Consider the following 23,152-nt stretch of genomic DNA (forward strand, 5'->3'; position numbering starts at 1 on the left):
GACCCCTTCTTCCAAGAGGCTGCTCCTTGCAATCTGATCAAACTTGAAAGCACACAAGTACTTTTCACTGCTGGAGAAGCAGAAAAGAAGAGTGAGTTAGAGTGGACAGTGAGCCTAAGAAAAGCATTTCATTGTGCAAATTTCTTCACACTTGATCCCCAGGGCTCTTTTTATTAAACAGGTCTTACATTGCTTGAATGACAATCTGTACTGAATTTCCATAACCCCTCTTCTGTCAACAGTCAACAAAGCCCAGCACTGACACTGACCTTAATTTATCACTGAAAATCAGAAGATGAAGACAGGTAGCCAGGGGTCCCACCAGGTCTCCTGCACCCTTTACATCATATAAAACACCTGAGTTTTTTACTTGGCTTGAGGCAAATTGAATAGAGAAGGGCTCTAAAGACAAGAATGGGACACTACAAATTTGGAGATGTTGACAGATGAGGATGGGGGAAAAAACCCCCACTGCTTTAGATTTTTGCTACTTTGGGAGACTTTGGGATCTGAAGCCTAAGTAGTATCTCTCCTCATTGTTCTTGCTTGCCAGAAGTACTCTGCAATGGTAAGACAAACATCACTGTCTGAATGACTAAATATAAAAGATTAGGCATTAGACCTTGTGCATAATACAGTGCAACCAAGTAAGTACAGATTTACTACTGGTATGGAAGGCCACATGCAGATTGGGTAGTTAACTCAGAGTATAGTCTTAACCAGATGGCCTGAACACAGAAATCCGTGGCAGGCTTGGGTTAGATCTGGACCTCACTTTCACTCCAGCTACTTCATAAACTTCCTGTTAAGATGCAAACTAAAACTAATCCTAAATTTTTATTAAACACTATCAGTTTGTCAAGATTTGTGCTACGGTCTTCCTGATCCTCCTATAAATACATTTCTTTATTGACAACAGTGACTGAAAAAGTTATATGGTACCCTGGAACTGCACAGCCTTGGGCCACATCCCATGCAGACAGGTGACTGCAGCAATGGGACACGCTGGGACGAGGCACAGGGGATGTTCAGTTTGAATACCTCATGTGTGTACGGCCATAGCATGTAGCGTGGATGTTGCTCAAGCAGCCAGTGTTCACAAGAGCCTAGAGCAGGTCACTGTCACCTGGCAAATACTGGTGGCCCTGGCACAACCAAGAGTTAATAAAATGGAAAGGGAGAGATGGGCACACATTTCCAGACACTTAGAAGAAAGTGTCTGTCAAGCTCCACACCCAGATTTAGCATGCAGGTAAAGCATCTGCATTCAGGTATTGGAACAGTGTGTCTGATTTTTTTTCTAAGAATAAACACTCTCCAGCGGAATTCATGCTCTAGTCTTGTACATGTGTACAACCTAGAATCAGGTGGCCTCAGGTCCTCTTATAAATAACCTTGCTTGATGCTTGTATCCATTGAACTAGAGCAGATGTTCTCTAATCATGTTTTTCTCACTAGAGTGAGAAGAGAGCCGCAGTATGAGAAGAGCTGCTTCCAGCACTGGTGACAGCTGAAACTGAGGATAAACAATCAAAACCTGTTTCATTTGCTCTTAGTATCCTCTTTCAGCATGTTATTTGATATGGACAGAGAAAACAGATGATTTAAAAAAAAAAAAACAACAAAAAAACCCAAACCAAAACACCAAACCAAACAAACAACAGTCTTTTTCACTGTTTGCTCTCCTAAGAGTCTAACTGCCACAGTCATGCCCTGACATCAAAATTCTGTCGACTGAGAATCTGTCCTCCCACTACTTTGTAATAACTGGCATTAAGTTCTATCAAATAATTTGTTGAATAATTACGTTTTAAATAGCTTCACAAATACCCCAAACTGCTTAAATTTTAATTACTGACTTCTTTTGCAATATCCCTTTCAAAAACCAGTACAAGGACTAGCAATTTATTCTCATGATTATTAATGCAACCCCATTACGCAGCCTGAATTTCCTATTCTTCTGAATCTGCCTTCTCTCACTCATGCTCCTTTTTAAGGGAAACAGATGAGTATTCTCTCAGAAAAGATCCCTGCTCAATCTTACATTCATAGATCATGTAGCCGGAACGAGAAATGGAAGGCAAAGAAATGACAGAACAACAAAAGGTCAGAAAACTGAAAATCTTCCTCATCATTCTACACCAAAAGGCAGTGAACTCACAGATCTGACCCACAAATGTTAGTTAGAATCAAATCATCTGGATGAGAAGTGCTAGAGGTAAACCATGATGCCCTGAGTAATTCCATTCATCTTCCATTTGCCTTTTGTAAAACAACACGCTACCCCTACTGCACCCAGACAAGAGGTAGCTCAGTGCAAAGCTACACACCACAACACTGACCTCACGTGCAGCACAGAAATGAGATCTGAGACCCCCAAGAAAATGGTGTATTTTTAAAACAAACACTGCAATCCTTCTGCTTCTTAAAATCAATACATGTTCCTTCCCACTCCGGTGCCCTAGCACAATGAAGGCTCTGCAGGGATCCCAGGGAGCAGGCAGGCTGGCCTTTCTGGGGACAGAAGGAGCTGGGCACCAAAAGCCCCACCACCCTTCACGGGAGACAGGTCTCACCCCTCCCGAGCTGTCTGAGCATTCCTGTCTTGCTGCTCTGTGAACTGTAATTTTCTTCACTCTTGACATTTATTTTAAGGTCTGAATCAGGTTCTACAGAGTCTGGTTGTTAGTAATGGGTCTATTAAGCTGCAGTTTTGTCCCTTTCCAGAAACAAAATGCACAGCAATTCCTGGTATGATGATTTTACAATCTTATTTCTCAACTCAAAGCAGGGTGTACAGAATAAACTAAGACACATGAAGGTAATTGACTGGGCTGAGGGACTGGTAGACCAGGCACTGATGACATCCATCACTTGACAGAAGAACCTAAGGCAAAACTGGGATACATTCAAGTAGGGATTGCTCATTTTTGAGAACTGAGCCAAAACATTCTCTTCCTAATTAAAATCAATGCTGAGAACCCAGTAAGACTTTCTGGCATGTGCTTGCTACTTACACCCTCTCTGAGCTCTGCTGCACCACTCAGTCCCATCTCACCTGACTTCAGTTCGCTTAGTACAAGCTTGCACCTACACTAATTTCTACATTTATGTTTTGCTATAGTAGTAACTGCAAGTTATATGTGATATCCTAGGAGTTATTGTTTGTAACTGCCCACTGGCCAGATAAATCCCCTCTGCACCAAACTTTTTTTTGTTTGTTTGGGTTTTTTTGGTGTTTTTTTAAGTTCAAATGCACTTGGACTTCTCTGTGACCAGAATATTTCAGTCTAGAAATAGAATTGTGGGTTGTTTTTTTTGTTTGGTCAAGATACCTGGGTTCAGGAGACTGACTACAGCACAGGTCTTGCCGGCCTGATGAATTCTGCCTCACATACCAACAGTTTGTCTATGCTTTTTTCCCCTTGTGGTTACAAAATACACCTTCTCCCAATAACTACAACATAACAACCAAGTCTTTCAAACCACTCAGCGTTTAAGTTTCATAGTCTCAAGCTTTTCTACAAAATGGCTGTGAAATCCAAACTGTAAAGAACTCAAGCATTCAACTCTATGCTTATGCTCATAACACAATGACAGGCTATTAAGATATTTAACTTAAAGCTTTTTAAGGTATGCAACTGTAAAGGTGCAGTACCAACCCTTCACATTTCACATCTGATTGAAGAATTAAGGAGGATTCTCCTTAGCACTCTTCCAATTTGTCTAGATACTGGAGAAATGACAAAATAAGCCGAGAAATGATTGAAATGATGCTATAAAAGCAGGATCTAAAAAGGTCTAGTAACTCTCATTCTAATTTGTGTCTTTCTACTCAATTTTGATTTGCTCTGAGCAAACCCCTTATGAACTGCATGCCAAGACATTTCTATAACGATCGAGTGAACAAATATTATTTATGTCAAGATTTATGTAACTACATACACATGGGAAGATCAGCACAGTATTTTTAGCATCAGATACTGCAGACTTCAAAATATTGACAAAACCTGAATGTTTAAAGAAACCAGGTCATAGCTCAGAGTTCAGCTTTCGCTAAATCCTGTTTCAAAGAGCTTCCTCTGTACACATTTACAAGTAACAGCTATGTGGATATTGTAGAAGCCTTATTTTTCCCTAACGTTGTAGGATCATTTTTATTACAGTGGCATTGGAAGGTATTTTAAGCACTGTGCAAAACACATGGTAAGAGGTAGCGTCTCTCTAGGAGAAGCTGCAAACCAAACAAACAGGACTAACGAAGGACAGAGGCGTGAAATGAAGAAACAAGGGGGTGCAGAGATGAATACCTACCCAAGCACCAACAGAAAGGCTTGAACAGGATCAAGCCTTTCAGACCCCAGCACAGTGGGGTTCTTCTACAGGTTTGTCTTGTACAACTTCAAAACTCTCTCTGTACTTTCCCCGCTGACATGGCACTCTCCCTCTAATGGAGATAATGATGGTGCAGTTCCTAGATTAACACTATGTGCCCTACAGCCACTAAAAACACGTGTCTTCAGAAGCTGCAGTATGCAGTGCATACAGTGGAAAAAATCACACTACCAGAACACAAACCAGAAAATGTTTTGAAAAAATCGGTTGTTTTCTTAAAGTGAAAAAAGAAGAGAAGAGGAAGCCTACTTGCATTTAGCTTTCAAAGAAAACAAACTTCCCTATAAGCCTGAATAAACATTCAGTGCCTGTGGATCTACCTCTACAAAAGGAAAAATTAATTTTCCTATAAAGGCTAACCAAGTATGGCAAGTTATTAAAATATTTTCTCTTGGACAAAATAATATGAAAAACAAAGACTGCATGAAAGCACAGAGGGGAAAAAAAAACAGCTGCATATGATGAGACACATTAAATTCAATAAGAAATGCATTTGTTTTACTCCTCAGTTCCAGGCAGGCTCTTACTTTCACTGCAGCTATACACTGATGACCCAATAAAATTCACTAACTTACATGGATAAAAATATACATAAATTTGTGTATATTTCTATCTAGGAGATAAATAGTTTTTAAAGATTCTTTCCTATTTGTAAGACAGAAAGAAAAAAAAAGTGATTGTAGGATTAGATAGGGAACTACGACTGGGTTTTTTTTCCCTAAAGATAAAATTATTGCGATAAATCACAGATAGAAACAGGAGAGATAAGACAAGCACTGCCAGCTTCAGAGAAGTGTGTGCATGTCTAGATGTGATTCTTACCCAGTAAACGCCTATTATTCTTTGAACCCCAGCTCTGTCTCAATATGAGCTGGTTTTGTTTGCATCAACATTCCGTCTCCAACAAAAGGAGAAACGGCTAATACAGACAGAAATCTGTGTTTGTAAAGGAGGTTGTACTTCTTTTTGTGAGTAAACCTGACTGTGAATCAATTTGGACTTGAAATTACAAGGGATTTTCAACCAAAGTATCCAGACTCTTGAGCCACCTGCCAGCTGGAAAACAGGGACAGGGAGCAGAACGAAGCCCCCACGGTCCAAGGGGAAATGGCCAGCAGCCCGCTACACCACTTAGACACACACAAGTCTATGGGGCCAGATGGGATCCAGCAGGGGACTGAGGCAGCTGGTGGAAGCTCTCACCAAGACACTGTCAATCATTTACCAGCAGCCCTGGCTAACCAGGGAGGTCCCAGCAGGTGGGAGCTTAGCCAACGGGATGCCCATCTACAAGAAGGGCAGGAAGGAGGATCCAGGGAACTACAGGCCTGTCAGCCTGACCTGGGTGCCGGGGAAGGTTATGGAGAAGATCAGCCTGAGTGCCATCACCCTTGCAGGGAGCTGTACAGGACGACCAAGTGATCAGGCCCAGCCAGCATGGGTTTACGAAAGGCAGGTCCTGCTTGACTAACCTGATCTCCTTCTATGACAAGGTGACCCGCTTAGTAGATGAGGAAAAAGCTATAGATGTTGTCTACCTGGACCTTAGTAAAGCCTCTGACACCATCTCCCACAGCATTCCCCTGGAGAAACTGGCTGCTCACGGCCTGCATGGGTGCACTCTTCCCTGGGTAAAAAACTGGCTGGACGGCTGAGCTCAAAGAGTGGTGGTGAGTGGAGTTACACCTGGCTGGGGGCCGGTCACAAGCGGTGTTCCCCAGGGCCCAGTATGGGGACAGTGCTGGTTAGTATCCTTATCAATGATCTGGGTAAGCGGATCAAGTGCACCCTCAGTCAGTTTGCAGATGACACCAAGCTGCCAGGGAGGGGGAGTGTTGGTCTGCCGGAGGGCAGGAAGGCTCTGCAGAGGGATCTGGACAGGCTGGACCCATGGGACGAGGCCAGTTGTATGAGGTTCCACAGGGCTCCATGACAGGTCCTGCAGGTGGGTCACAGCAGCCCCACACAGCGCTACAGGCTGGGGGCAGAGCGGCTGGAGAGCTGCTGGTGGGAAAGGGCCTGGGGTGCTGGAAGACAGCCAGATGAACATGAGCCAGCAGTGTGCCCAGGTGGCCAAGGCAGCCAAGAGCATCCTGGCTTGTATCAGACACAGTGTGGCCAGCAGGACTAGGACAGGGATCAAATCCTGTGTCCAGGTTTGGCCCCTCACTGCAGGACAGACCCTGAGGTGCTGGAGCGTGTCCAGGGAAGGGCAATGAGGCTGGTGAAGGGTCTGGAGCACAAGTCCCATGAGGAGCAGCTGAGGGAACTGGGGATGTTTAGCCTGGAGAAAAGGAGACTCAGGGGAGACCTTATCGCTCTCCACAGCTCCCTGCAAGGAGGTTGCAGTGAGGTGGGTGTTGGTGTCTTCTCCCACATAAGTGACAGGTCAAGAGGAAACGGCCCCAAGTTGCACCAGGGGAGATTCAGATTGGATATTAGGAAAAATATTCTTCACTGAAAGTGTGGTCAAGCACTGGAAGAGGCTTCCCAGGGAAGTGGCTGACTCGCCATCCCTGGAGGTATTTAAAAGATGTGTAGATGTGGCCCTTAGGGACATGGTTTAGTGGTGGACTTGGCAGTGTTAGGTTAACAACTGGACTCAACGATCTTAAGGGTCTTTGCCAACCTAATGTTTCTAAAAGGTGAGAAGGGGGATAACCTGACTCCTCTTCCCACTGGCTCACCCTGGGTTTCTGGAACAGGCTGGATGAAAAAGTGCTTACAACGGGCAGGCTGTGACTCGGTAAGCCTGGCTACATTCTGTGTGTTGATAAGACTGGATACTGAACTAACACAGAAAGTCGATTTCCTTATAGGAAGAACAAAGAGAAAGGATGGTTTGGTGTGTGTAACCAGTCTGTCTGTCTCTCTTTTTGTGTCCTGGGGGAGGGAGGCAGCCTCACAGGCACAAGTGTATCACTTGTCAAAGCTGCTTCAGCTACTCCCTATCTTCCCCTCAGCAATAGTGGTGGTACTACTGCTGCACCTGGTGCATGAAGCCCATCCCGGGCAGACAAACCTTCACAAACCAACCACCAACACCTGCCTCCAGAGAGCAACGTATGCATATTTGGCATAGGTATCTCTATAGTTTTAGCTCCCCTGTGCCATAAACAATTTTAAAAGCTTTTCTAACCACTTAGATAATGGCACTAGTTACACATCTTGTGCCTGTTCATAAAGAATTTGTCCTAATTCACAACAGCGTCTTTGAAAATAATCGCTCTAAGGAGCAAGTCAAGAGGGAAGAGGCGAAGTGTTGCACGATCTTGGCTCAGGACAGGCGTGCACTTGCAAAGGGCTGCATCCGCGGAGCAGTTCCTGCCAGAAGTGCAATTACCATCTGGAATGGTAACCCTGCCCCAACACCTGCACGGATGTAGTTACCCAGACTATAAACGTGCTTTCTTCTGGTGCAGTTCATCCCTCCGCCCACGCAGGAAGTTGTGTAAGAGCACCCACATCAGAGCTGTCATGTACTGGAAGGAATGAAAACCAACACACCTAATGCAGACAAACCCTCAGACCTCCTAGATGGGACTCTCCTGTGCCAGCCCCCCACCAGCACGAGCAGTTTATGTTTTACTTTTGCATATAACTAGTTTACAGCTACAGTCCTTAATGATAAGCTCAAAACAAATGGACAAGCCAAACTGCCTGCAACAGGGTTTGCAGTTTCATCACAGGTATGAAGCAAGATGCTTTTCAGTGAAGCGTAAAGCAGAGATCCTTTACTCTCACCTCATACAGGTGTCTAAAAGAACAAGTCACCTCTCTCCCAGGGACTCTTGGACAAAGCTATAGAGTAAGAGTGGGAGAGGAAGGGGAGAAAAAGAGGAGACATTTTCCTCTCTTATCCACAATCTGAAATCTCAAAAATGCTGCTCTCCTCACCACCCATTTCAGGTTCATTACAAAAAATTGTTTATTCAGCGAAAATAAAATGGGTATTTTCTGATCTCTTCTAACATTATTTTCTCTCAGAATACTAAAACCCCAAAGCAATTACAATTAGCTGCAGTGTTGAGGACATTTACTTTCCCATAACACAGGACCTTGAAGGGAAGCATCATGCTTACAAAATTGCCTGTATTTCATACACAGACTGAAATGCGAAGGCAAACATTTTGGGGCAGTGTTGGAAGACACAACACTCAGAATAACAACAAAACCCAGCAAATGTAGAGCTCTGCACTTCCTTAAGTACTTCTGCTATCTAGGTAAACACATTTGAAGATTTAGCAGTTTAACTAACTGGCAGCCTAACAACTGATTAGAAAACTCTGTGTCAAAATTCATGATAACTGCAATAAAATGTCAGCGTCAATTTTACCCCCCAAACTCACACCAGACTCCAGGTTGCAAAGGCAGCAAAAACCAACCAAACAAAAACCCATCTGCAGTCTGGCATACCTGTACAACCACCCAGAATGGATCTATGGAATGCTAAAGAATTTATGGTAGAATTAATTTCCCTGCAGCAAAATACAACGAAAGTGCCTTTGAACTGGCTAGCTTTCTTGGTGGAAGTACCCCAGCTGAACTGCACCTGTCTTCCTGCCAGAACTCACAGGGTTTTTACAAAATATTTTCTTAAATAGGAACTAAAAAACTGTCCCCAAGAGCAACCACAGCATCAGTAAATTACACAGTACAAGAAATCAGTTGGTGTGATACACCTCTCCCCTTCTAGAAAACCAACACTAATTGCCCAATATTGAAGTAACTGCAGTTTATCTCCTAGCAAATGCTTGTGAGGATTCCCAAATCAGCAATTAGCATCTGTCCCATTGTGCTTTTCTGCCTAATATCTTATGCAAATTATACAATTTATAGCTTTAGATTTAATGTGTGGTTGCCTAACGCCGCAAGGCAAGAGGAGTCTGCTGATTCAGGAATGTATCACTCAACTGCCTCACCCTTGTGAAGCAAGTGACAAACTCATTCCACAGATTTCTCCACCAAGGAAGAAATACTTGCTCCTGCTGCGCCACATCCACATGAACAGGTGCAGCCAGCCCACAGCTCCTCTCTCGGCATCCTGAAAAAGCAGAATGAAGCCAGCTTCAGCCCAGAAGTCATGTAGCTGGAGTAATGTGACTGTCCCCAGCTACAACATACCACTTTTTCTAAGGGAGCACAGCCCCACTGGGAGCCTACGACTACTCAGACTGCTTAGCTCTTATACCGGCACAGGTAAGCAGATACGCTGGGCCCACGCAGGACAGCTATCTACTAACATCTTAGCGTGACTTTGTTAAGCTCCCTGGCTCAAGCTGTCAGTAGCTGATGTTTTTTTATTCTGAAAGACAGTCAACATCAGAAAATACTGGTCTGAAAAGGTCACTTTCCCCAGTCCCACTGCATTCCAGCAAAATGAAATGCTTCTAATACCAACACGGGCAGGTGTCTGTCTACCTAACGTGTTCCTAAAACCTCCAGTACAGGAGGTTCATAACTACTCCATTATTTTGTCCCAGCACTACAGTAGCATTGTGACCAAAAATTTTATCTTACACCCTCCTCCCAGTGTTCAAACAGCATGCTCACAGGGTTCCCAAGTACTGACTAATACTCAAAAGGTTCCCCTGGTGAAGCGGGGAAGTTTGGCTGGCATTTCAGAGATCAAGAGAGTAAGCAGGGCTGTCGTCAAGGCCCTGAATCTCAACAACAGAGATCAAAAATGCGTGGTTCCTAGCCCTGAAGCTCTACGTGATGGACTTGTTCAGAAACATTAGGTCATATAAGTCAAACCGGACTATTAAAGAAACTTAAGTATCCCTTCAAATTTGGCTGAAATGAAACTGCACTGGCATTATAGATCCTAAAATCTCAGAGACATATTAACCTATGCCTTGCCTATGCTGCATGTACATTAGTTGTACTACACACGAACCAGGACTTGGCACAGGATGGGGCTTATATTCAGTGTACCTACTTCTTAGCTGGATGGGCATCCTGTCAATACACCAGCAACTAAGTAAGCTGGTGTGATGGAATAAGCTTTCAGTTTTAAGTGAAGAAATTGCTTCAGCGAAGCTGAACTTTCCCATACGATGCAGATCTCAGTGGATTTTCAAAGGTTAATAAAATACAACTCAGAAAGGACAAAGGTCTTCCTGTATGTTAACATCTTCCATTGCCTTCATAGTATGTTTAGCATCCCTTGGTCAAAAGAAGGGCCTCATTCACAATATTCATTCACCCTTCGTCAGCAGAGGGGTGGTGGGTAGATACCTGCAAGACTGACACTTTGCATCTCTGCAGGACAGATTTCACTGCTGACTGCTCACCAGCACTCAATCAGAGACAAACACCCTCAAGCTGATTAAAAAGGACCTGGAATATGAACACTGCGCTTGTGGAAGAATCCCGATGCCACATCTAAAGTTAACACACTCAGGAACAGCTGAGTGCTCGCTTCTCTCCCGGCCCTGGCAGGCACTACAGAAGCTGGCAGCTGAGCTGCAGCAAGGCAGAAAAGCTGCAGCTGTTCTGACCATGGAGCAGGCTTGTTAGGGCAGCAGAACACTATCTGTTCAATCACTTTTGTATCGACATGGGAGATGAATTTCGCAACTAGTCAGTCTTCCTCATGATTTTGCTGTGCAGCAAAGAGGAAATGAAACAAAAAGGTTTAAAAGTTGAAAAGTCCCAGTGTGCTAAGTAACTCCCTGTCTCAGACACCGCACCAGCGCGGTCTGGAGGATTAGCTCCTTGACCCTTCAGAAGAACAAGAGTTAACAGAAACTTCTTCAAGGGCGTTCAGTACCATTAAGTCCCTGCTGTGTATTACGAGTGTCTGCCCCACTGTGCCACAGTTCTGTCCCCACATGCACACCCCTTTGCCTCACTCTACAGGGTCTTGTGGGGGCTTTACTATAGCAGAAGAGTGCTCTTATCAAAGAGAAAACACTCATAATAAACTCATCCAGCCATATTTCTGGAAGAACAACAGCCTTTAACAAATCAGGCTGTATTTGAAGTTCCCACTTAACATGTGGAGTGCTCATAATAATTAATGTAAAATCTCAAGACTTTATTCACAATATGGTAAAAATGCCAAAATGTTACTACTTGTACCAGGACGTTATGCAGAACTAGAAAATACTTTAAATCATCACTGAAGTTTCAGGCATTCCTGCTTCCTGGGAGACGAGAAATGAACACAGGAATAATAAAAACCAAGTAAGACCACAGTTCAGCTGATACTGTATCATCTCCACTGCTGCTACTTGGCAGTGGATTTCAAATCAGATGAAAGGGAATATACATTGTCCCCCAACATATCCCAAGTTACAGAGTTCAGCATTCATAAATGGAGTTTCTTTCTGACACCAACCAGTCAGTACCATATGCCCCCAACCACGATGGTCTGTAAACCTTTTAAATCTAGCTGTGAATGTATCCTACTTTTTTCAGTCCAGCTATGATCTTAGTTGACATGTTCCGGCAACTGCACAGATACTCAGTGAAACTCTACTCTGACATGGCAGGAAAGAGAAAATTGGGAATGTTTCTCTACTTATTCATATTTTATTTTCTCAGGTTTTGTTCCACCTCTGCTAGCCCCAGGTTGATCTCACTCTCCCCTTGTGTGGCTGTCTCTTGGCAGTGACCGTGTCCTTTTTCTCCAGGATTCCTTTAATTTCTAATGCATATTTTTAAATTCAGGAAAGCAGAACTGAAAACAGTCTTCACTGGGAAAGAAAGCGCTTTATTTCCATAACTGTATGCTCAGTATCTTCAATGATATTTTTGGCCACCATAATCTTTTTGTTTGGTTCTGTTGGCATGTTCTCTTTTGACTACTGAGGCAGAGGGGGCAGAAGTTTCCAGTTGAGTTACCCACTGTGCCGCCAAGGTCTTTCCTGAGCAGTGAGTCAATGTAGACATTAACAATGCATGAGCTGTCCATATTATTTCTTTATGGTCCCAAGAGACTGCAATAAACTGGATCTATCATCATGCTGACTCTTCACTGACTTTTAGTAGATCCCTCTGATATTGCTGTCTCCCACTGTCTGGAAAAAAGTTAAATAATTTGCATTTATCTGAAATATGTGCCATCCTGTGTTCATCCACCTTTTCCAGAGTTATTAATAAATGTCCTGGAATGCCACTAGTGTGGGATGCTTGACTTGCCACATTGAAAGCAGTTTATTTATCTGTCTTTGGTTTCTGTTTCACACTTTCTGATGCTTCAGTTTACTTAACATCTGCCCTCTGAGGAGTAATTTTTTTTCTTTTTTTGGAAAGTTATTCCAATGTTCTGACTTGTATCCAGCTATCCATCTCTAGCTGACAACTTCGAAGAACTCTAATAGGACAGAAGGCCTAAAGGCAACTTAAGCAACATGGCCACACAGTGCTGTTTGAGGGACACAATTTCTACTATTCAGACCATTTTAACCCAATTTAACAAGCAGTGGTTCACTCTGTGTACAGAACTAAAGAAGTTGTGTATTTCCCTACAAATACCATGAGTTATGAAACATATTCCACATACACCTTGCCCACCAAACATGGAATGAAACAATGCAACATATGCCTGTAACACTACCACTCTTTCCTCTAGCGTAGCACCCTTCTGCTTCACAGAGCTAAGCTGTATCCTGCAGAATCAGTTTTGTTTTACACAAATGCAGTATGGTGACCTGAACTGCGATTACTGACACACCCAGGAGAGCTGAGTGTGTCCATACAGTCATACCAGCTTACAGATGCATATAGATCTCTCTATTTCCACCCCATACACAGCATTTACACATTAGAAAAACAAAACCCAGCACTTCCCAATCGCTACTGTAAGAAGCATAGCCAAACAAGAAGAAAAGCAAGATGTTAGTGGTATAGGGTACCAAATGACAAGTAAATAACCTTGTCTTGGAAGACTATCAAGCACCTGACCACAGAGGTTTGATTCCACTCAGTCAGAAACTATACAAGAAATTCAGATAGTCTCAAGTCCCTCTCATCAACCTTTACACTTGCAGCCTCTTCTACTCTAACTTCAGAAAGCCACCTGGAAAATTCATGAGACTGAATCAACTACTGACATCAAGGAACATAAAAGCTTTCATATTTTCTTTGCTGATACACCCAGATGTCATAACAGTTCCACAAAGCCAGCAGAAAAGTGAAACAGGAGGTGACAGTGCTTTTAGACTAGATGTTAGTGACCCTGGCAAAGGAAAGCATGATCTTCACGAATCTCTCATTTACTGTTATCATCAGTAGGCCCCATGCCACCCTGATAAAGACTTAAGGTCCTGACGGACTCTTCATGAGGGGGGTTAGAATCTAATCAGGGGTCTCACATGTTGGCTAGACACTTGTCTGAGGAAATGTGAGGGATGCTACTTTTCTTGTCCATGTTATACTACTGTAACACATCTTAACATAAACTGCTTCTGACATAAACAGCAAAACTGACATGAACACATTATGCCACAACTGGAATAATGTTCCAGCAGCTGAGCCCCGGTTTCCAATTCAGAAGAAAGGTTCTCTTTTTCCAGACTTCTTTCTTGACTTCTGATCTTATGACAGTATGAGTAGAAACATCAGGGGAAAAGCCATTCACTGCAAAAGGTACTCGCAGGTAAGTTTTACATTGATATTGTAAGCAATTTATCTTTTGTTGCCCCCTCCTTACTTTTTCTAGCACCTAGATACTTGGGAAAAGTATCTTCTGTTGTTGGATGCCAGCCAAGGAAATTTCTACTCAAGAGAATCAGAATAACTTGAAACACAACTGTGCTGGAATTTAAAACATCCGGTTTATTCAGCGAAGACTTCCTCATGACCAGAAGAATCCCTGCTCCTCCTTTCCTAATTCTAGACAGACAGTAACTCTCAAGAATTAATCCATGTTCTGTTCTTAAAACCCAATTTGGAGATGTCATAGGAAAGCCCCATGACAACAGAGTGCAGTCATGGCTTATATGTTTACCCCATAAAAGCAGATCTGGTCATTCTTCAGATCCATGCAAGCCCCAAACACAAAATTCATAGAAGCTCTTGCTTAAATCGCTATAAACTTTTCCATGTTTTTGGCTTTATCAAGTACACAAATGCTTTGAAAAGATGCATATAGATGCAAACCAAAAGTCTCCAACACTAGTATGAAATAAATGGATAAAAGGTCCAGTCTTGTTTCTTTTTAGATACAGATAAACAAAGTGAGATGCAGACTGCCCATATCTGACCACAAAAACCCGCAAGATTTTAAGATTAAACTTAAGTGCACCCAAAAGTAACGTCTGAACTTTACAGACAGGCTTACTTTGAAAGCTCAGTAACCATCAGGACTACTAGGATTAAAAGAGAAGATTGTTTGTTGGTTCAAGGAGTTCTGGCTGGCCCACTGTGAGACAAAATGATAAAAATATTTTCTGTATTATTCTCTAGGCTTTCTGTTTGTTGGACTGCTCTGTCAGCTTGAACTAAACCAAGCTGATGTATCTTAGCAGGCCAGAAGCAGCAGGCCAGCAGACGCTCCCTCCTGGCTGGGAGAACAGGGGCTGTGCCCATCATTTCCACAGAGGCCCCCAGCTCTCTGGTCCCTCCTACCTGCACTGGGACAGAGCTGACAGCTCAAAATAATGAAAACCTGGCAGGGGGGAGGAGAGGCAGGAAGGGAAAGGAGAGTCTGTTTGCATTTTCCGTTTAAGAAGTGGTTAGCTTTCAAGCATTTTTACCTTAGAAAATCCTTTTGTAAACTACCTTAACAAGAGCATGCAATGGTACAAGAAAGAAGATTCCAGGTTCCCTTTGGAGCTTCCTGCTTTCTTTTCCTGCCACCTCTCTCAGGATAGGATTTAATCCTTTGGAAGCAGCTGTCTACTTTAAATTTCAAAGCCAGGGCTTGTTTATCATAACACCGACACATCCATGTCCCTTTGTCAACCCCCTCCTAGATGAATGAATGAGCTTTTATGAGAAAGATGTCACGTGGCACCTCCCTGGGTCAAAAGTCCCAGAATCTTTCCAGTTTGACAGAGCAGGGCTGAGACCTACCGAGTGCTGACAACTGGGGTACAGAGCAGCGCCACGTGCAGCACTGCTGTGTGCTGGTGCACTTTGGGCAAACTCCTTCCAGTCACAGAGAATATTAATTCAATTCCTATTACTTCCCTCCACACATGTATGCTAGTTTTCAGAGAGAAATTAAAATGCAGTAAGTGAACACGCACAACACTTGGAGCGAGGCAATGAGATATCTGTTTGCATGTGTTCTTGGTGGAAAGAGAGCATACAATCAACAAGGGAGACACTTGCATCCAAAAGCTGACGCAGTTATTTGCAGTAGCTAACATCAGCCCTCTAACTTAGATGCTTTACTGGTATGTCCCTACATGAACAAGTGAGCCTCAGGCAGGTGATTTAGAGCCTTTAAATTAAAACTATATTTCTCATTTTAATGGGAGCTTCGAATACAGATAGAAGTGCCTGAAGTTGACCTGTGTGACTATTCTTCTCCTTCCTCTCTGACCAAACTTTCTATGAGAAGTAGGCCACACAGCAGAGGCCACAGTTTCAAAAGATGAATGCCTAGAGCTACATATATACAGCTATTTTCAGGTGCTTTTAACTGGGTGGCCTGATTTGCAGAAGTTCCGGGTATGCATCACTCCAGCAATGTACATGCTCCGAAACTTCCAGAAAATAAAACCTGACTACCTACGTTGGCACTGAATTGTAAAAACGCGGTTTTCTACTCAACAAGAGATCTACAATTTCTTTTAAAACAAACCTACGCAGATTGCTTGGCATCAGAGACTCAGTGTATCAAGAGTATGTGTATCTGGAAAAGAGGTTCCTGCCCAGAAAAATGTGGTATCTCAAAGAAAGAGACATGCAGGTGAGTGTTAAGAGAAGAAAGAGATGCAAAGGGGTGAAATGCTGGGCCCAAAGTCATGCAGCAAGTCAGAACTAGCACCAAGTAGAAAACCCTGATCCACTGCATGATGCTGAGCCTCTCCCCTGGTCACAAAAGATACATGCAGCTATTCAAGGAGTATTTCTAAGACAGACAGACAGAATGTGAGAAGAAGAAACCCAGAGAACACAGAAAGATACTATGATCTGTTCTGTAACATCCCCCAAAATCAGGAGTGCACACAGCAGCAAAAGCATCTTATATAAGTAGTAAGCAATCAAACATAAATGATTTTGATTACATGCTGGGATGAAAACATCACAGCTAAAGGGTTTTATGCTGTTAGACCTGAGGGAATAGTTCCCATATTTCAAAAAAGACTGTTAGGAGAAAGAAATTCGGGAGTTGCAGCTTGGCTCACGCAGGAGTTCTCTCTTCTAGGGGAACTCTGCAGAGACTAGTTTCAGTAGAAATTTCAGATTTGGAGTTAAATTTAAGAATCTAAGAACAAGAAGATTTTTAAATCATGGAAAAAAGCCAGGTGGAAATGGTTAAAGAAATTAACTCCAGGGTCTGCAATATCTGAAGTTCAAACATTATCAAAGAAACCTGTAAGTCACTTGAGACAGCAAAGGAAGCTGAGTGGCAGATGGGAACACTAACTAGGTGGAGCACCGAGTAGCATGTTTACTTCAGTTTTGGTTTAAATTCCTTCAGTGTAGATTATTATTTGTAAGATAGGTAGGGAATTTTAAAAGTTTTTAACCCTAAAACTAAAAATATAATATAAAAAGGTTAGTTAGTGTCTAGTCACTCTATTACCATCTTAAGTGTAATTTTAAGTCAGGTCTTAAATTCTGAGGCTGTAGGATCACATCTTTTCAACACAGCATCAGAGAATTCAGTTATCTTTCGTAAGGTTAAAGCTTAAAAAAGGCTGACACAGCTCCAACCATACAATAGCCTGCTAAAATTGAATTTTCCATTGAATAATGCTCCTAATCTTTCACCAAACATTACAGAACCTGATCTAGAGCACTTTTATATCAGAAGCAATTCTTCACAGCTAAGTAAACAAAGCAATAACAGCTGCTGAGGGAACTCAACTGCTATACAAAAAAAAAAAAAATCTATTCAGTGATTTATTTCAAGATAGACCTGCCAGCTATGCAAGATGCAAGTTGGGAATGTAACCTTTATTTTTTCAAATCTTTTTTAAAAGACTCCAAAGTGAAGATTTCAGAATGACTAGCTCTTTTAGAGCTTGCACTTAAATTAACAAAGAACAGGAAAAAGAGGAAGTCTGGAAGGCCAGACTCTTGCTTCCAAAACAGAATCCATCAAAATCAATGCTGCAGTATCTCTTAAAGTTTTTGCTTTTTCAGAAGACAGTCCCACTTTCTTCCAAGGGAGATATCACTATCTATACCAAATAAAATAATCTCTGCAGGCCACCTCCAGCAACCGCTAGCTGCATGCTAGCACCCCATGCTGAAGGTGAACCTTGGAGCAGGTTGCCCAGAGAGGTTGTGCAATCTCCATCTGTGGAAGTATACAAAATCCAACTTGGACGTGGACCTGGGGAACCTCCTCTAGAGGATCCAGCTTTGAGCAGGGAGTGGGACTATGAGTTCTCATGAGGTCCTCTTCCAACCTCAGTGATTCTGCAAATCTGTGAACCTTTTATTTCCGCAAGGCCTGGGTGCTTACAGGGTTAGTCTAGGACATGGAAAGGCCAAGCTCAACCGCATGCTTTCCCTCAGACTACACGTACAACTTTTGCCTAGTTACTAGTTCTCCACCTCAGTTCCTTTAATGGCCACAGACTGGTAACAGAGACAGCGTGCCACAAGTGTCTTTCCAGCCCATTCTCAGGAGTACTTCGCGCTCAGACATTTGACTCAACAAAGAGCTAGCTACAGGACTTTCAGAAAGCCTGATGCTGTCCAGATGGTCAGTTTTAGACACTTCAAATAGGGATTCTCGTTTTCAGGAAGCATGGAGAATTTACTATCAAAAGGGCAGGCAAGGCATTATTAACATGGACTTGTGAAAGAGAATTATACTTAAAATCAAGCTGTTGATAGAACACGGGACCCTGCTGCTGCAGAACACACTCTCCTCAGCAACATCTGCCGTTTTCAAAGGTGCCGGCAACACAGACAGAGAAGGATTCAGCACCATACAAACTGGAGTCAGCAGAGCACATGGTCATTCTCCCTTTAACCCAACTGGTACAAATTGTTAGTTATACAGTTCTTGTAAGGTCTACAGGGTTGAAATGAAATGTGAACTTAAGATCATAAAAAAAGACTATACTTCATTTATAGTTACTTTAGAATATAATTCAAATAGAGGTAGTGATCACCTGAATCCAAAACTGGTCTAAATAAACACTGAATTTTCTTTTGAAAGACTTTCAACGGCAGATTTCTCTGTATTCAACCCTCCGGAGTTTATGGCATTCCTTTGGAAGAGATAATCCCTTGCACTGACCTTAACCCACCACATCATTTTGGTATCCTATGATAAACTGGGCTTTCTAGTTACAGCTAAAGACTACAGTATTATTTTCTTGGTAATGACTTGCAGTGCTAATCACTGATGTATTCCTACTTGAGTTTTTTAAGTGCTCATGTCTTGGGATATGCCATGACAGCTGCAAAGTACAAAATACGATTTAGCAGGTGAAAACAAGGAGGGGGGAAAAAACACTGTCTAAAGGAACATAACTTTTTGGTCACTAGGCCAGAACTAGAAGACAGCCAACTACTCAGCTCTCCTGAGAATTCCCCTGCTAAATACCAAGTTGGTTCAAGGTCTCTGTTATGCTATTTCTGATGATGAGACAGAAATAAGTTGGGGGAAGTGGTGCACAGGGGGACACAGGGAAATATGGTCATCTAACACTGCAGCAGCCAGTGAGAACAGGTGAAGCTTTTCCTTACTTCATTCCTCAACTTTATTAACAGCTTCTCTTTAAAGTGTCAGTTTTAACAGAATACAAACCTACTTTTTTTTCTTCCTTAAGCATTTATTCCTTTTTCTCATCAGTTTGACCAGAGGAGGCCAAAATGTCCACAACACAAACTACTCGCAAAAACTGGATGCTCTCCCAAGCATATTGTTCTCATAGAGATAACAATAATAGTACTGATAGCAATTTAAGGAAAAAACCCAAAATCTACTGAATCTCTCCACTGCTAAACAAAATCCCAATAGTTCCTCAGAACACAGGTTTCCCTCGGCACTTCTCTCCCACTCACAGACAGCATTAAGGACTCCAAAACAAAATCCTTTTAAACTAATTGAACATTTTCTCCTGAAGAGATTGCAAAAGACAAGGGAGAGTGCTGCAAGTTATTAGTCTTATTTTTATATATAGACACAGCCAATGGGGTCAGGCAGGTCAGATGCAAACAGTATGTCTGTAAATCCACAATTATAAAAATACAAATTGATAAGCTTCTTATCAGCCTATCAAGATAGTGATAACACAAACACAACCGTAATTCCAACAACACCCCATTAGAACATAGTTCAGCAATGCAATTTCCCCTAAGCACCGTCATCTAACATATGAAAGTTACTTAGAGCTACCCTAGATTTAAACTCAAAAGCCAATAAATGTTTCAAGAATATGACAGTAACAGAAGTAAAAAGGGAACGAAAGACTAACTTAACCCAACAGTTACAACGGTTAAAATGAGAGATACTAGAGTTACTCAGGTTGAAAAGGCGTGACTTCTAAACATGGGAATACAACTCAAATGATGCAATTAAAGGCAGCAGTCTCTGTCAGGTAACTAGCAAGCACCAGAAATGCATTTATGTTCCTCCCAGCAATTAACTTGTGCAACAGGATTCCCGTGCTTCTCAAAAACCTTAGCTCTATTTACAATTTAATTTATTTCAGTCCTTTCCAAAACCAATTTTTCTTCTTCCATAAACCTCCCCCAAATTCAGGCCTCAGGATTCTTATGACAAGCTGCTAAGTTTGTACAGTCATTTCCATTTACCAGCACGCACAAAAAGACAATGTTTTCCAGAAGATTTCTGCTGGTGTTCACTGTAGTAAATATGCTCCCCATTAAACCCACATCGTATTTTTAACAAGATGCAAACCTCCTTTGTGTATACGGAAAAAGAAGAGCATGGGATTCCAGAGGGCAATCGTGTGACACAGGAATGCTTCAGTGTTTTTGCTCCCATGGAGAGACAGAATGCAAGGGGCCCAAAACTACTATTGGAAACCTCACATCCAGCCTCCAGAAGCCAGCTGTTTCTTTCTCTAGTCACAATAAAAGTCTTGAGGGAGAGCAGGTATTGGCCTACCTTGCATGTATGCCTCTATTTGCCGAATTAGCTCATAAGACTTGGATCGGTCCAGAAGCGTACGAATAGCTGGAAGAGGATCCAGGATAATGGTTTCTGGATGAGCATCAATATACTCCTGCAAAACAAGTACATAGGAGAAAAAACCAAAAAAAAGGCATTAGGTTGGCTGAAGACTGTAGAAAAATTGTGAGACAGGAAGAGAATAGACAATGTTAAAAACCTCAGTGTCCAGCTTCTTTTCAAGGGGACACAAGCAGACACTGGCAATGCCAGAAGTCACCAGTCTGACAGTTCACTGACAAGTGAAACAAGCACAAACACGACATCTAACTGTCATGTTTTAGGATGGAAAACAAGTCCTGTGGACTCACCATCAGCAGTGAAACCTGTTCTTCAACCACATCAACTCAGAAGGGAGCCAATGGCAAAGTGCCACAGTAACAGCTGTGAGCAAGGCTGAGAAAAGCAATTAGTAGAAGAAAAATGACACACTGCTATCCTGGGGTCAGCCTTGCATTGAATTACTGTACATGGACATCACAACTATCTGAACTAAGCTCAGAAATACATCTGGGTTCTTTAATGTTGTTATTATTGCTGTCCTCTAGCTGGGCTGAAGGCAGTGTTAAGAGCTGGACGATAGGGGCTGAAATTTTTTTTGGCAGAGCTGAAGAGATTGCTGCTTCACTGTGTCTTCATTGAGTTTTGAAAGCATCTATCTTGTTACTTCTCTAAGTTCATACTCTCCTGACTACAAGAACAAAACAAAGTTAGTGTTTCCATAGATCTTCATCTTGGGAACTCAATTCCCCATTCACTCAGGTCATGACTGCACCACTGCGTTTTGGCTATGAACACAGACACAGCTGCGAGGCACTGCCCTTGCAAACCCAACAAAACTTCCTTCTGTTGCTCAGAACAGACGCCGAGTTCCTTCATCGTTGACCCAACCTGGCCCCATAAAGTCAATGGGAGAAACAAGCATCCATCTTACCCTATCCAAAATCAAACAAATATCTCCAAAGCTAGCATCTGCCTTCGTTTGACACAACTTCCCAAAGCCATCTTTATGCTTCCACTCATTTCTTTAAATCCATTCATGCAAATGCATAGTAAATGCTCCTGCAAGTCATGGACTTCCATCAGGTCCTACTTCCCTTAAGTTGGTTACTTCAGAGAACAAAACATACTACAAAAGATACTTCAGAGGAGTATGAGGTGGCCTGAGGAGACACGCTTTGCTAGATACTGAGCTGAAGAGAAAAGAACAACATCATCTGTTCCCAACAAGTGATTTTGCTCTAGACTGACTGGAAATGCAGACTTCCTCGCGCTAATCCTAGCACTGGCTAACTGTTGCTGTCTTCTGACTACATAGTCTGAACTGATGGCTTGCAGAAAAGGGATTATTCTTTTGAGGCAAAGAGGATCCAGCACTGGGGTTTAATGAACCCACTGCATCACCCACAGCACACAAATCGCTTTCCTTGACACGGCATGAGGCACCCTTCAGTGGTAATACATGTACCTGATGTATTTAATCATCCTCACAGAACACAGAAGAGTCAGTTCCCCGAAGACATGCTCAACCTTGCTACCACTTGGGGAAAATAAGGGACAGAGCCTTTTGCACAGTCAGTCATCAAAACTGTGAGACCCTGCTGTTGTACTCTCGCAGTGCAGGCTGGATAAAAAGCCTCTCTGGCTCACTGGCACAGAAGTCGAGTTCACTTCAAGTCATTAATACCCAGAACAGTTTTCCTGAGTCCCCTCCCCCCAGTACTTCCAGAGTCTCAAGCAGAGCAGTCAGCTTTGAAGTACAGAAGAGATTTTACTTTTTTTTTTTTTTTTAAGAGACACAGAAACTTGTTACCTAATGCATCTTAAACTCCTACGTTTATGCATACGTGCCCTTTTACGCAGCAGCTAAAGGACACCTTGTGGAGTTAGGATTATCCAGTGATGATGGCACTAGCTTAAACTTGCTGATCATGAAACTGCGCTTGAGTATCTCAACATATCTAAAGCAAAGCAAGACAGCTCTTTCAGCCCCTCTGTGCCTCAGCTCAAAACATAGGGAGCTACCACAGTGTGTATCTTCGTGAGCACGCTGAGAGGATGAGCTGCAGACAGCCTGGTGGGGCAGCAGGTAAGCATGCATGGTAACGACTGAACAAGCCACAGCTCCAAAATGTGACCTCAGCAAAGATCTGACAGCAAAGGTCCTGCAGCGTTTCTAATGGATGTACTAGCTCTTCCTTTCACACTGTGCTGACCACCCTTCTGCCTCAACCGGTCTCTGGTTTCACCTGGAAAACAAGCTTTCCATACTTCCACCCTGGCCCAGCCCCTACTCTGAACATACTAATCCTTCGCCTCACGCACACATTCAACCTGCCTGTGGCCTCCATCCCCTTCACTCCCCTCCAAGGAGGGAATGATTTTTCCCTCTCCCAGCTCCTTGTGCACCTTTCCCAAATATTCCTGATGCTCACCTCAGCGCTGAGGACTATCCTCACGTCCTTGGGTTAG

At 42.7% G+C, this 23,152-nt stretch overlaps 1 protein-coding gene across 4 annotated transcripts in view; it reads right to left on the reverse strand.

Moving 5' to 3' along the window:
• ITPK1 (inositol-tetrakisphosphate 1-kinase) overlaps positions 1 to 23,152 on the reverse strand; it is a 150,230-nt gene that overhangs the window by 43,793 nt on the left and 83,285 nt on the right. For all 4 annotated transcript variants that reach the window (XM_080396737.1, XM_080396739.1, XM_080396736.1 and 1 more), the window contains one exon: positions 20,618 to 20,735. In XM_080396737.1, coding sequence (XP_080252863.1) covers positions 20,618 to 20,735 — 118 coding nt within the window. The remainder of the gene's footprint in view (positions 1 to 20,617; positions 20,736 to 23,152) is intronic.

This window comes from Falco punctatus (genome assembly GCF_963210335.1).
Source record: "Falco punctatus genome assembly, chromosome: 7".
Lineage (NCBI taxonomy): Eukaryota > Metazoa > Chordata > Aves > Falconiformes > Falconidae > Falco > Falco punctatus.